Raw genomic sequence first — 13,068 nt, 5'->3', positions numbered from 1 at the left:
GGGGCGACAGAGAGACGTTCTTTTCCCGAGTTCTGAGATCCTGAATGGGATTAAGCAAAAGTATAAATCCCAATTAAGACCCAGCCGAGAGCGTGTGGGGCCGGCGAGGCTGGTGACGGACGCGGACGCGCTGACGAGCGCTTCGTTTTTCAAAGCTCCGCAAAAGCCTCGCAAACACACCGTGACCTCACGCGCGTCTGCGGATCACCTAAATACGGAATTAAAAACGGCATTAAAAACAGCATTAGATTAAAAAAAAAAAGCAAAAAAAAAAAAAAAAGCAAGAGAAACAGACTTCGCCGCGCTCGCGTGCGGCGCCCACCCCCTTCGCGGAGATGCAGGTGGCGCTCAGGGGTTAGCCGCGCTCCGCGGTAAACGCGCCGCTCCGCTGGATTTTTTTTTTTTTTCTCCTCTTCTCTTTTTTTTTAAATTTATCTATTTAAATGTTTTTTTTTTTTTTTTTTTTTTTTTGCGCTAAACAAAAACAACAACATCTTTACATATGCCGGTAAATCTGTCGGGCTGGGCGTTAGCACGTTAGCAAGAAAGCAAGCGTAACCGTGGCAGCATCTCGAGGAAGAGGGCAGCGGCGCTCATCATTAGCGGGCCCGAAGCTCGCGCGGCTACCTTCAGCCCATCTGCAAGCGTAGCCGCCACCAGCTCCGCGCGCAGATGTTCCCCCGGCAAGCCGCGAGGCTCCGAGAGAGCGGGAGGGGCTGTGGGGTATAAGGCCACGTGCGCTGAGCAAGGAAAGAAGAGGAGCGTTGTGGAAGCATACGATGGAGGAATAATCATGCACAAACAGCTTCGTTTTCTTTTTCGTCTCGGGCCCGCGGAGAGTAAATATGGGGAAGTGCCCATCAAACAGGGGGAAACGAGTCGCGCGGATGGAAATTATACAGTGCCCGCACGCTCTGGGGCCTTAATAACACGTGTCAAATGGGGCGAAAACCTAAGATTCTTTAAATACAAAAGACGCAGATATGCCATGAGCGCAGACACACACACACACACACACACACACACACACACACACACACACACACACACACAGACTGCAACAGACTCAAAGACTGCAATCAGTGTAAACAGCACTAAAGAGCACCTTGATTTTTTTTAAACAGCAGCACAGTACCCACTAAAGCTTGGCATAACAAACTCCCACAGATTTTCTCCGTGTCAGTGACCTTCAAGAGGAGGCCAGGAGTCACTTATACAGCGTAACAGCTTCTTCAACTGTATGTGCGTGCATACACACACACACACACACACACACACACACACACTTAGGGGGAGAGAGAAGACAACGCTATGTTTGACATGCTGTCTTCCAGAGTAGCACAACCCTCCAAGAATGAAAAACACAACCCAATCAGCAGTCAAAGGAGAAGCTGACGGAGGAGGGTTGGCTAACCCTATAGGCACTTGTCTGAGTGCACAAAGAAGCCAGCGAACACACACACACACACACACACACACACACACACACACACACACACACACACACACACACACACACACACAGCTGCTCTGACAGCAGACACAATACTTCCTCTATGTGTGATAGAGTTTTCCTACAGCTCTCCATCCTGTGAGGCAAGCTCTGGTAAGGCAGATGGAGTCCGAGCCTTCCTCTCTCCCCCGAGGTGTGCGCACATGAACCGGCGCGCACACACACAAACACACACCCTCTCCAGCTCTCAAGAGTGTTGTAACATTGCTGAGTTTCTGTCTGTTAGCGATTAGTGATCAGCACACTGACCAAATGCTCCACAATGACCCAAAGAAAGGAAGTAAAAACACACACACACACACACACACCCACCGCTCAGTGGAGGACCTGAATGGAGAGGCTCTGTGTGTGTGTGTGTGAGAGAGAGAGAGAGAGAGACTGAGAGAGAGAAACAGAAAACGAGAGAAGAAGCTACAGAGAGAGGGAGAGAGAGAGAAGAGAGAAAGAAAGAGACAGGAATGAGTGTGAGATTGCTGCATATTTTGGGTAGTTTGTGTGGATGTCTGGAACAACAGAAGTCAGGGCCCACACTGTGCGTGTGTGTGTGTGTAAGGCACATGCTCTCTAACTCCTGCATCAAAATGAGTAATGTGGAAGCTGGGTGTGTTTGTTTTGTGTTCTGCTTTCTGAACGTTCACTTCAATCTAGATGACCCACCAGAACAAAAGGGCCTTAACACACATTAACTTCACATTAATAATCCTGAAAAACAGTACAGCTTCTATATATCAGCACGTGATCGTTTACAAATATTAACCAATCAAATTGTAAGAAGCTGTAGATGGAAATCAGTTTGCCCATTAATGGGCACCAGACAGAAGCGAAATTCTTAGAAATTCTTAGAAACATTTGTTAAAGTTTCTTTCACGAAAGTGAATCACTTTTCTTTAATTGCAGAGAATGAACTGATGAAATAGCAGGAAAAAAAACCTGTACACAATAGTCCTCCCCAATCACACAAGCCAGAAGAATTCACACACTTCAGTAATGATCTCCAATCCCTGAGCCTGAGTCTTCTGAATTCCTGTAAATGACTGTCTAATTTATTTCTGCTCTTGAATGATACAATACTGTGATCTGTGGGTGGGCCATTAGGGTGAAAAGTAAATAAGGATTTCTTCACCTAGTGGTTTATTTGCATAAGTAAACTCCTCTCCATCGCTAATTGATTCTGCTCTTCATTACTGTCAACACGAAAAACGAACATCTGCATTCACACACAGAGAGAGAGCGAGAGTGCGCACGAGAGAGAGGGGGAATATATTGTAGCAAGACAGAGAACAAGAAAAGACAAGAAGAGAGAGTGAGACACTTGCGGGGGGGGGGGGGGGACAATCTGGAAGGAAAGTTAGTTAGATGCAGAGCAAGCTGTTTAGGGAGCGTTTTTGGGAACGGTCCATGATTGAAGTGGAGGGTGGGGGGAACTGTGAGCTAGAGCAGGTCAAGCAGTTAACTAGGAGGGCCTTTAAGCTCCTAAAGCACCCAGGCTTCATCACCATCTGCTCCGATGGAATTAATAACTTCATTATCAATTCCTGTTTCACCAAATAAAGAATCAACAGACAGGAGTTGTGCAAACATTGTGGACACTGACGACGAGATTTTTCAACCTCATTCAACGGTTTGAAAGGAAGGGGAAAAGGAAAAACAAACACACAACAAAATTTCCTGATCAGGCCTTTAAAAGATTGTGTGGAAATTCCTGAAAATGGGGAAGCAGACTCTACGCAATCTCTACAGAACCTGGCGGGATTCACAGTGCAGACTGTGCTTACTGCATTTCCACGGAAATAAAATAGAATGCATGAAATATGTATTTTACTCGTCTGATTTTTTAGGCTGTGTGAATCTGCCCTTTTAGTGAAGAGAAACACATCTCAAATGGTCTAACAATCTACAGCAGTGACGTCATGAGTACAAAAAGACAAAATCTGTGTTTACAAAATCTGCCCAACACTTCTGAGATACCACAGGACAGAGGGAAACGCTGAGGGGCACCGCGATCGTAAAAGGGGAAAGGTGATGTGATACTGAGACAAGTCGCTGGCTAATGCCCCAGCACACCAAGCTGGCTGACAGCGTGTCTGAGCCAAGTACCCTCGAGTTAAAGGAAGCAAGAGAACGGAAAAGGTGATAAGCGGAATGAGAGAGGCACTGTTGGAAGTGACAGCAGGGGGCTGCGTGGACCGCAAAGTCCCGCAAGCGCCGGCGTGCAAAACGGTTGTGTGGAAATCGCTCCGGACGCAAAACGGACAGCACCAAGGAGCACGTCCTGTTCTGTTAGACTCACTCAGGACTCAGTGTACTGATTATGAGAAGAGACAGGACTCACTCAGGACTGGGTATACTCGTTATGAGAAGAGACAGGACTCACTCAGGACTCAGTATACTCGTTATGAGAAGAGACAGGACTCACTCAGGACTGGGTATACTCGTTATGAGAAGAGACAGGACTCATTCAGGACTGGGTATACTCGTTATGAGAAGAGACAGGACTCATTCAGGACTGGGTATACTCGTTATGAGAAGAGACAGGACTCACTCAGGACTGGGTATACTCGTTATGAGAAGAGACAGGACTCACTCAGGACTGGGTATACTCGTTATGAGAAGAGACAGGACTCACTCAGGACTCGGTATACTCGTTATGAGAAGAGACAGGACTCACTCAGGACTCGGTATACTCGTTATGAGGAGACAGGACTCACTCAGGACTCGGTATACTCGTTATGAGAAGAGACAGGACTCACTCAGGACTCGGTATACTCGTTATGAGAAGAGACAGGACTCACTCAGGACTCGGTATACTCGTTATGAGGAGACAGGACTCACTCAGGACTCGGTATACTCGTTATGAGAAGAGACAGGACTCACTCAGGACTGGGTATACTCGTTATGAGAAGAGACAGGACTCACTCAGGACTGGGTATACTCGTTATGAAAAGAGACAGGACTCACTCAGGACTGGGTATACTCGTTATGAGAAGAGACAGGACTCACTCAGGACTCGGTATACTCGTTATGAGAAGAGACAGGACTCACTCAGGACTCGGTATACTCGTTATGAGAAGAGACAGGACTCACTCAGGACTCGGTATACTCGTTATGAGAAGAGACAGGACTCACTCAGGACTCGGTATACTCGTTATGAGAAGAGACAGGACTCACTCAGGACTCGGTATACTCGTTATGAGAAGAGACAGGACTCACTCAGGACTCGGTATACTCGTTATGAGGAGACAGGACTCACTCAGGACTCGGTATACTCGTTATGAGAAGAGACAGGACTCACTCAGGACTCGGTATACTCGTTATGAGAAGAGACAGGACTCACTCAGGACTCGGTATACTCGTTATGAGAAGAGACAGGACTCACTCAGGACTCGGTATACTCGTTATGAGAAGAGACAGGACTCACTCAGGACTCGGTATACTCGTTATGAGAAGAGACAGGACTCACTCAGGACTCGGTATACTCGTTATGAGAAGAGATAGGACTCACTCAGGACTCGGTATACTCGTTATGAGAAGAGACAGGACTCACTCAGGACTCGGTATACTCGTTATGAGGAGACAGGACTCACTCAGGACTCGGTATACTCGTTATGAGGAGACAGGACTCACTCAGGACTCGGTATACTCGTTATGAGAAGCCTGTAGCTCCTGGCAGCAGCAGTTCTCTTTTGGGTCATTTTCTTTTGTGCAGGTGTGGAATGTATGTGCGTGATGTTTATCAGCTGTAATGTGTGTGGTGCTCAAGTGAAAACACGCACAGGCAGCAACGGTGAACTGACAAAAGGTGGTTGTGGTGAGCTCTTCAGTGTCTATCTTTACATGCACGTCATGCCTGAAGCAGGAACTGCAAAAAGAGCTGCAACACATATCCAAGAACTTCACCTCAATTTCATTTACAGACAAGCGACCGACGAGGAACCGAGCCGTGTTACACCCGTTGTCAACAAATATAGCATCCCTAGCGGTAACACCATCCACACCTACACATGCGTTGCTGCTCGCTGTTGTCCGTTACTGGTAGTTGACAACCAGGCAGAAGACAGAGAAGTCAGCAACAGCTCCCCAGCTGACCCGTGTCCTGGTACTGGAGCACTGCTGCGCGGTTGGGGTCACTCCAGCACAGACCTCCATTACCGCGGGACCAAATATGGATCTGAAGTGGCATTTCTTTATCTGGGCTGACGCTGTAATCAGTGTATCGTCTTTACTGTAATCATTCTAATTAAAGCAGAAGACCACAGCAACGACTTTCATCTCCAAATATGGCATTACTGGGCCTTTCGGAGAGCCCAGAGGAAATTTTCCGGAACACTCCAGCACCCTGCCTTTTGCATCCTCTCTCCACGGGGCGTTTCGGTGACGTGTGTGTCGTCTGGTCATGGAACCATATAGATCGCCTCTTGCCCAACTGATATCTAGTGGGACGACTCCCACGTTTCAGCTGAAGAAGCCCGCGAAAACCCAGACACGGCAACGCGACACCGCGCGCAGCCGCTCAAGCTGGGCGGACAGACGCGTTTGTGTCCAAAAGCCGCAGTGGCGGTATGAGAGGAATGACACTGATGGGGGAGGAAATGGAATTTTGTCTGCATCCTGTCCAAGTATCAGCTATCCGAGCCGAGAGAGCGCTTCTCGGAGCGCGGTTTGAGCCTTCCCCGTGGCTGAACGGCGGCACGTGCCTCGTCACCAATGCCAAAAAAACACCCCTGCCTGGAACACGCAAACAAAACTTCCCAGGGCCTCCAAACGAGTGGCGCGCTCATCTGGAGTTGGCTGCGCTGAGGAGATCCGGAATGATGCAATTTGACTCCTGCCCCTCCCACATCATGTCCCATCGTGCCTGCGCACGATCCTGGAAGCGCACGACTAGCACTTCAGTTTATGTGATGGATTTTAAGTAAGACACGCATGACGTAAAAGGTCACAGATGGTGTTTGCCAGTACTGTTCGCTCATAACACACGCAAAGGATGACTAAATGAAGGTAAGGGGATCTTAAGAAATCAAACAAACAAAAACAAACAAACAAACAAAAGCAAACAACAACAACAACAAGAAAAAAAAAGTCCTGGATCCTTCGGGCCAAAAAAACAAAAACAAAATAAATGTTGGCTGCCTTAAATTGGTAGGTTAGAGATGACATCATTTGGGAAGGGTTACAGATGTGCTTGTGAGGATACCTCGTCACACCCTGAGCCCTGGTGAGGCCATGTTTAAAAGCAGAAGATGATGCCCTGCTGAGCCCCCAGAATGCACACGATGACACAACGCCATTTAGCAGGAAGTGAAGGGGAAAGGTGAAGAAATGCACCAGCTTTGCTTCACGTCCCCAAATAAGGACAATATCCTCACCAAATATACTTTATTGTAACATGGTTCAAATGAATGTTAAACTCTATGTACTGTCAGTCACCAGGAGGAGCTCACCATTCTAAAACAACAAAGCATTGCGCATCGACTACACCTACAACATAGATATTAGTTAGTGGTCAGTCTAATAACAAGATATGACAAACAGTATGACATGTAAATACTTCAAAACTCCTGTGGACACACGGACATTTCTACATTAAAAGAGATTGTGAAGCAGAGAAGCAGAGTTTATAACCCATCCCCCAAACAAACACATAACAAACAAAAATACATAGAATACAACAAAAAAACCTTTTAAAATAGGAGAAACCGATACATAATAATAGACATCAAAGAAACAGAAAGACATACAGTTCTGCATGGATAGAGGGTGATGTGTTGGCGTGGTCTTACCATTAAAATGCACAGTGACACCATCACATTTTAATGCTTTTTTAAAAAGGATGTGATGGTCCCCCTGCAAGCTAAAGTCTAAAATCGCGTTCTCTCATTCCCCGTAAATGACTGTCTCTCTGGAGATGGTTGTGCCAAGGATGTGAGTGGCATTTAGTCCGATGCCACTGTACAATGCAATTTTAACTCAGCATGACAACCAACAAATTGGAAACAGAGCCATTTTCTCAGGCTTGGGTTTGTCAACTAAAACTGGTAAAGATTTTCTTTTTATGCTTTACAGAAGACCTTTTAACTGCTATATGTATTTCTTAAAGCAGGTACATTGTGAACACACAGTTCCTTTACTATATTTTGGTCTCCATTTGGTGCAATTTCTCCTTCACTATGGACTTAGAAAAGTAAACATTAAAACAATAAGTTTGGTTATACCACATGCAATACACAGCAGACGTTACATTTGCTTGTACGGGGGTGTAACAAGTCAAATCATAGTTGTAATTTAATTTCTAAAAAAAGGAATTACAGGGTAGATTTCTAAATAAGGTGTATGAGTGAGAAGGGAAGCGTTCATTTGTGTGGCACCTGAAGCCCAGGAGTATTCCAGCACACCTAATTCCACACATACACACGGGACGTTATTATAACTCCAGTAAGGTCACAGGAAGTCACTGTAGCAATTACGCGCCTCCCACCATCCTCATTAAACCTCTGACCAACCAGGGCCAGTCGTCACACTCGCAGCATGGCCAGCAGGCCAATCGGGAAGCAGGCAGGCGGCATGCTGCCACCCACACAGTGACAGGGTATTGAGGGGTTGTCTGTCTGTGCACCTGAAATACATTTGTTTATTCACAATGTGTCGCCTGGCCAGACGGGGAGGAGACTCGTCTCTCTCTGTGTGTGTGTGTGTGTGTGTGTGTGTGTGTGTGTGTGTGAGAAGGAGAGCCAGAGAGAGAGCGGCAGGGGGAAGATGCGTGTAGCACTGGAGAAACACGCTAAATGGAGTAGAAACATACGCCATATTTATACAGACTGTTTGTATGGTACCTTAAAATGCGTTTAGGAGTGAAGAGTCCTGTCCGTTGTAAGCCTGCTATAATATTTGTTCATAACACCGAATCAATGACAAAATTTAGCAACTTTTTCCAGCATTTCTCCAGTTGCGTTTCTGGGGTTTATTTCGACTGACGCTTGAGGGACGGAGGCGGGGCTTGGGGACGCATCGCAGGACGTTGCTCAAGCCGCTCCCTCTCGTCTGCTCCTCTTGGCTTTGCTGTCTCGCACTGTCGCTCCACTCTTCCACAGCGCTCCGGCTCCGGAGAGACGGCGCGCAATTGTTTCTGTCATGCGGGAGAAGCGTTCACCCACTCGTTTGTCGCTTATCATAAAAAATACGCGAGCATTACCCGAGAGGAGACGCATTTCTCAAATTCCATTTCCTTCCTCCTCTTCTCTGAAAGTGACACGTGTCAGTTTTAGGGACTCGGAACGTGTAGGCAAAGTTATGATGGGGAGACGCCAGGTGCTTTGGTGAATGAACACTGAAGACGCCTTAGGGGCATTGCAGATAGACAGAAAGAGAGGGAGAGAGAGAAAGAGAGCAAGAGAGACACACAGTGAGACAGAGAGAGACACACAGAGAGGGAGAGAGAGAGAGAGAGAGAGACAGAGAGAGAACAAAACCGAAACAGCTCCACTTTCTAAAAGAATGTTCAAAATTTAAAGAGATTTGTGTAAATTCTTTCCAAAAATTAATGCTAAAAGTTCCAGATTTATGAGCCTCTCCAATATTCCGAAATGACCACATCTGCTGGGTAACACCAGGAATACTGTACATTAACAGCACAATGTGTCCTCAACTGTCACCAAAAAAGGGACAGTAAGTGACAGTGTTGGGACACACACACACACACACACACACACACATTTGCTCACTCACAAAAAACCCTACCTGTCTGACTATAACATTTATTTATACCCGTTTTATTTTTTTTGGTAATTATTTAAGATGTTTGTTTTAGAGCTATTTATCAGCCTCTCATGACCACACTAGCTAGAGTAACACAGGGAATACTGTACATTAGACAGACAGAGAGAGAGAGAGAGAGAGAAAATGAGACAGACCGAGAGAGAGAGAGAGAGGGAAGGAACAAAACTGAAACCGAGCTGCAATTTTTAACAAAATGTTCAAAATTCAGAGATCCGAAAATTAATGCTAATATCAGCCTCTCCAATATTCCGAAATGACCATATCTGCTGGGTAACACCAGGAATACTGTACATTAACAGCACAATGTGTCCTCAACTGTCACCAAAAAAGGGACAGTAAGTGACAGTGTTGGGACACACACACACACACACACACACACTCTCTCTCTCTCTCTCTCTCTCTCTCGTTCTCTCTCTCACCTGTCTCACTAGAACACAAACACCCTACTTTATTTGTATTTATTTATGATGCCCCCCCCAGCTGTAATGTACTAGAGTTTAATCTTAACAACATTCTTTTTCACAAACTATATAAATGTTCAATGTCTACTTTTTATGCTCTAATGCTCTCCCACTCTGTAAGACCAGCTTTGGCAATATAAATGCACCATTCTTTGTCATTCCAGACAATCACCTTGAACAGAACTGAATTGAATTGAGAGAGAGCGAGAGAGAGAGAGAGAGAGAGAGAGAGAGAGAGAGAGAGAGAGAGAGAGAGAGAGAGAGAGAGAGAGTTTTGACCGAAGGCTGGGTGTTTAGAGAAACTCAAGGCAGGTAGCTCGAACACCAGCGTCCCCACTGCACGGGGAGGTTGACTGACTCCGAGTGTACGTCCCAGCGCAGTGCAGTGCTGATGACTAACGTGATATTTTTATTCTGTCATTATGTAACGCATCGGAAACGCAGCACAAGTGTGAAGCACATGGAAGGTGCAGATACAGCCCGCACGATCCAGGAATTGTTTGCCCACCGAAGTGTTTCTGACACCTATTCCTTTGCACATTATGTCCAGGACTGCACGTGCCAAGTCCCTGCTTTAAACCAAATCTTTGTCTTTCATCGTTTCTTTAAATGCACACTGTGTGCGCGATCCTCGCAAGCAAGAGCTAACGGAACAGGATTCTGGAGAGGGCAATTACATGTTTACAGGTTTAAAGCACAGCGCTGACAATGCACACGTAAAGTCCGATTAAGCATAAGAAACCTGCTATCGGACGCTTCTGGGGTTACAGCGAGCTCCTGTCTCAGACAAAGGTGTTCTCCCACTAATCTGCCATACACTGTGAAATCAAGTACTTGGCAGAAATGGTGTTTGTTGGTTGCCCAGAATTTGTAACTGCTAGCTTAACACGTACTGCTAAGATGAAGTGCGTCTGAAATCCTCACCTCACCTTTCATTCTACACATTATGGGTACAAACATGTCTGTAAACTTTTGAAAAGAGCACAGATCTCCTTCTCCACTGGAGGACGGGGGTTGTTTTAAATATGTCTCATATACCTTTATGTCAACCAGTAACCAGTGCCTCCAGTATGATCTCGTAGGGTTAGCCCGACTGGGCGCATCTGGGTCCACCATCATGAAGACATAGTTCTTTTTCTGTTTTGTGAGAGAGAGAAAGAGAGAGAGAGTGCAAGCATGAAAGAAGGGGTAGACAGAGAGGTATACGAATCATATGTGAATAAAGAAATAAATACCAAAAAGAGACAATCGAACTCATTTAAATGTTTTTCATTATTTGATTTCATTAAATCTCTTTCACAGTATCAGATGAATACGCGTTTACCTATCCATCCTTCACTTCTAAGATAGTAATTTGCTTTGACCACCTGTTACAGAACTACAGCTATTTGCATAATTTGCATTTTGCCCCCTTGCGAGTCCATCTTTATCTGTCGCACATCAACAGAAAAGTTGAGGAGCGACTAAGGAAAGCATCGCATGCAGCTGGGCTCTTGGCAGGGACCAGCAAGGGTCAACAAGTTTTATTTTAACTAAATCACATGGGTTGAGTCCACTGGAGTGACAGATCAATGGCTCAAGTACAGCTTCTAGTGTCCCTGAGAAACTCATGGAAAATGTGTGATATACAGGGAAAAAAGCAAAAGCAAAAAAAAAGTCTTAATTAGCTGCTGATATTTTCAGACCATCTTCCATATTCCTCTCACATTCACTACATCTCAATCTGTCCGCAAGTTGTTTGTCCCCTTTTCTCCCTGCTTTCCGTCTTTCTACAACAACACTTTTCCGTAAACAACCTGGCAGACATTTTGGGTGCGACGGCGCCACGACGGCGGCGACCGACCGGCTCGGTCGCTCCAACCGCGCGGCCCCTCAAAGTTGGAGAATTGTGCAGCAGATTGAATTATTGCGTGTGCGCATTTGTCATCCCTGGTGCCGTGCCCAAAATCTGCCAGACCATATGATGGCGTTATTATTACACGCCTCGCTCAGACGCACGGGGCTGTCAATCACGCCGGTTACCGTGGCGCAAGGGCCGAGAGACAACCGCAACAACGGCGCCCCCCCCCCCCCCCCCCCCCCCTCCCCACACACACACACACACCGGGAGAAAGTGTAAAACCCAACGTTTAAAAGGGAGAGTGGACTCCCGTCGCAACCATGCGCCTATAGAGAGGTCAAATGTGGAGGTTAAACCCATAGAACTGGGCTAACTTAATATACACTGGGCGCTCTTAAAATACGCCGCCATAGTTTATTTCAGAAGCACAAGTTAAAGATATACAACGTCAAAAGAAGGTACCTGGCTAAACCTTTATTTCCCTTATGCTCCTGAAATAGCCGCAGGACTGTATTCCATGAAACATAATCATACAAATTAAAGCCACCAATTAAAAAAAAAAAAATCCCTTAACAGCCCCCCCCGCGCGGTCTCTAAAGCACAAATCCTCTGCTCACCTGACACAAAGCAATAAACCAATACAAGCCTAAGCCTAATAATCGGATAACGTTTGCGTTCCAGCGCCTGCGCCTGCAGGTAATACCCAAAGCCACGACGACAATAGCGCCTCCTCCACAACCTGTCACTGGCAGCCCTGCCTGGGAAGTGCTGTGTTACCTCCCCCCTCATGGGCAGATTAAACGCTGTTCTCAGACCTGTTGCCTTAGAGACAAGCTCCAGCCGCGCGCTCCGAGTGGCACGCCGACCGCAAGCGCGCTTTCCGCGCTCCGCCATATGCACGTCAGCTGCGCCCGTCGCGCGGCCGGACCAGCAAGCACGTGCCGGAACCGTACGCGGTATTATGCACGCGCCGCTCCCCCGAGTGCAGCATGTATATGTGTGTATAATTAATGTGCATTTAGACAGATGGAGGCAGAAAATGTAAGGGAGAGAAAAATTGAGGGTGGGGGGTTTGAAATGAGTCTGTCTCTCTTTCTCTCTCTCTCTCTCTCTCGTCTCTTCCACTCTACGCTACCACCTGGACCACGAAGAGTTTCACAAAGGTGCCCAACTGGAACGAGGGGACAAAGCATGTTTGAACAAACGTGGCCTCGGACAGCAAAACCAGCGAGCTGGTGGGTCCTGCCTTTTCACCGACACTAGAAATTCAGTTTCTGTAAAAGCAGAGAGGCTGATACGGTATATAAAATGAAAACGTCATTAAACAGACATGAACAGAGACAAGGTAAACAGAGAGCTGAGTCTGTAGAAGTCCTTAAAGCATTTATCGCCATGACCTCATCCTGGAGGTTGGAAACCTATAAATAACGTTCTCTCAAAAACAGGAGTCAAGTCTATTCATATATCCTTTTGTATTAAAG

At 46.4% G+C, this 13,068-nt stretch overlaps 1 protein-coding gene across 2 annotated transcripts in view; it reads right to left on the bottom strand.

Moving 5' to 3' along the window:
* pebp4 (phosphatidylethanolamine binding protein 4) overlaps nucleotides 1-13,068 on the bottom strand; it is a 69,036-nt gene that overhangs the window by 28,815 nt on the left and 27,153 nt on the right. The window contains exon 3 of one of the 2 annotated variants that reach the window (XM_027011170.3): nucleotides 10,786-10,884. The exons of the other annotated variant lie outside the window; for it this stretch is intronic. Within the exon in view, the coding sequence (XP_026866971.2) occupies nucleotides 10,786-10,884 (99 nt within the window). The remainder of the gene's footprint in view (nucleotides 1-10,785; nucleotides 10,885-13,068) is intronic. 2 annotated transcript variants of the gene reach the window in all.

This window comes from Electrophorus electricus, chromosome 20, assembly GCF_041902795.1.
Source record: "Electrophorus electricus isolate QZ-2024a chromosome 20, ASM4190279v1, whole genome shotgun sequence".
In the NCBI taxonomy this organism is placed as follows: domain Eukaryota; kingdom Metazoa; phylum Chordata; class Actinopteri; order Gymnotiformes; family Gymnotidae; genus Electrophorus; species Electrophorus electricus.
This window is presented reverse-complemented; position numbering and strand designations above follow the sequence as displayed.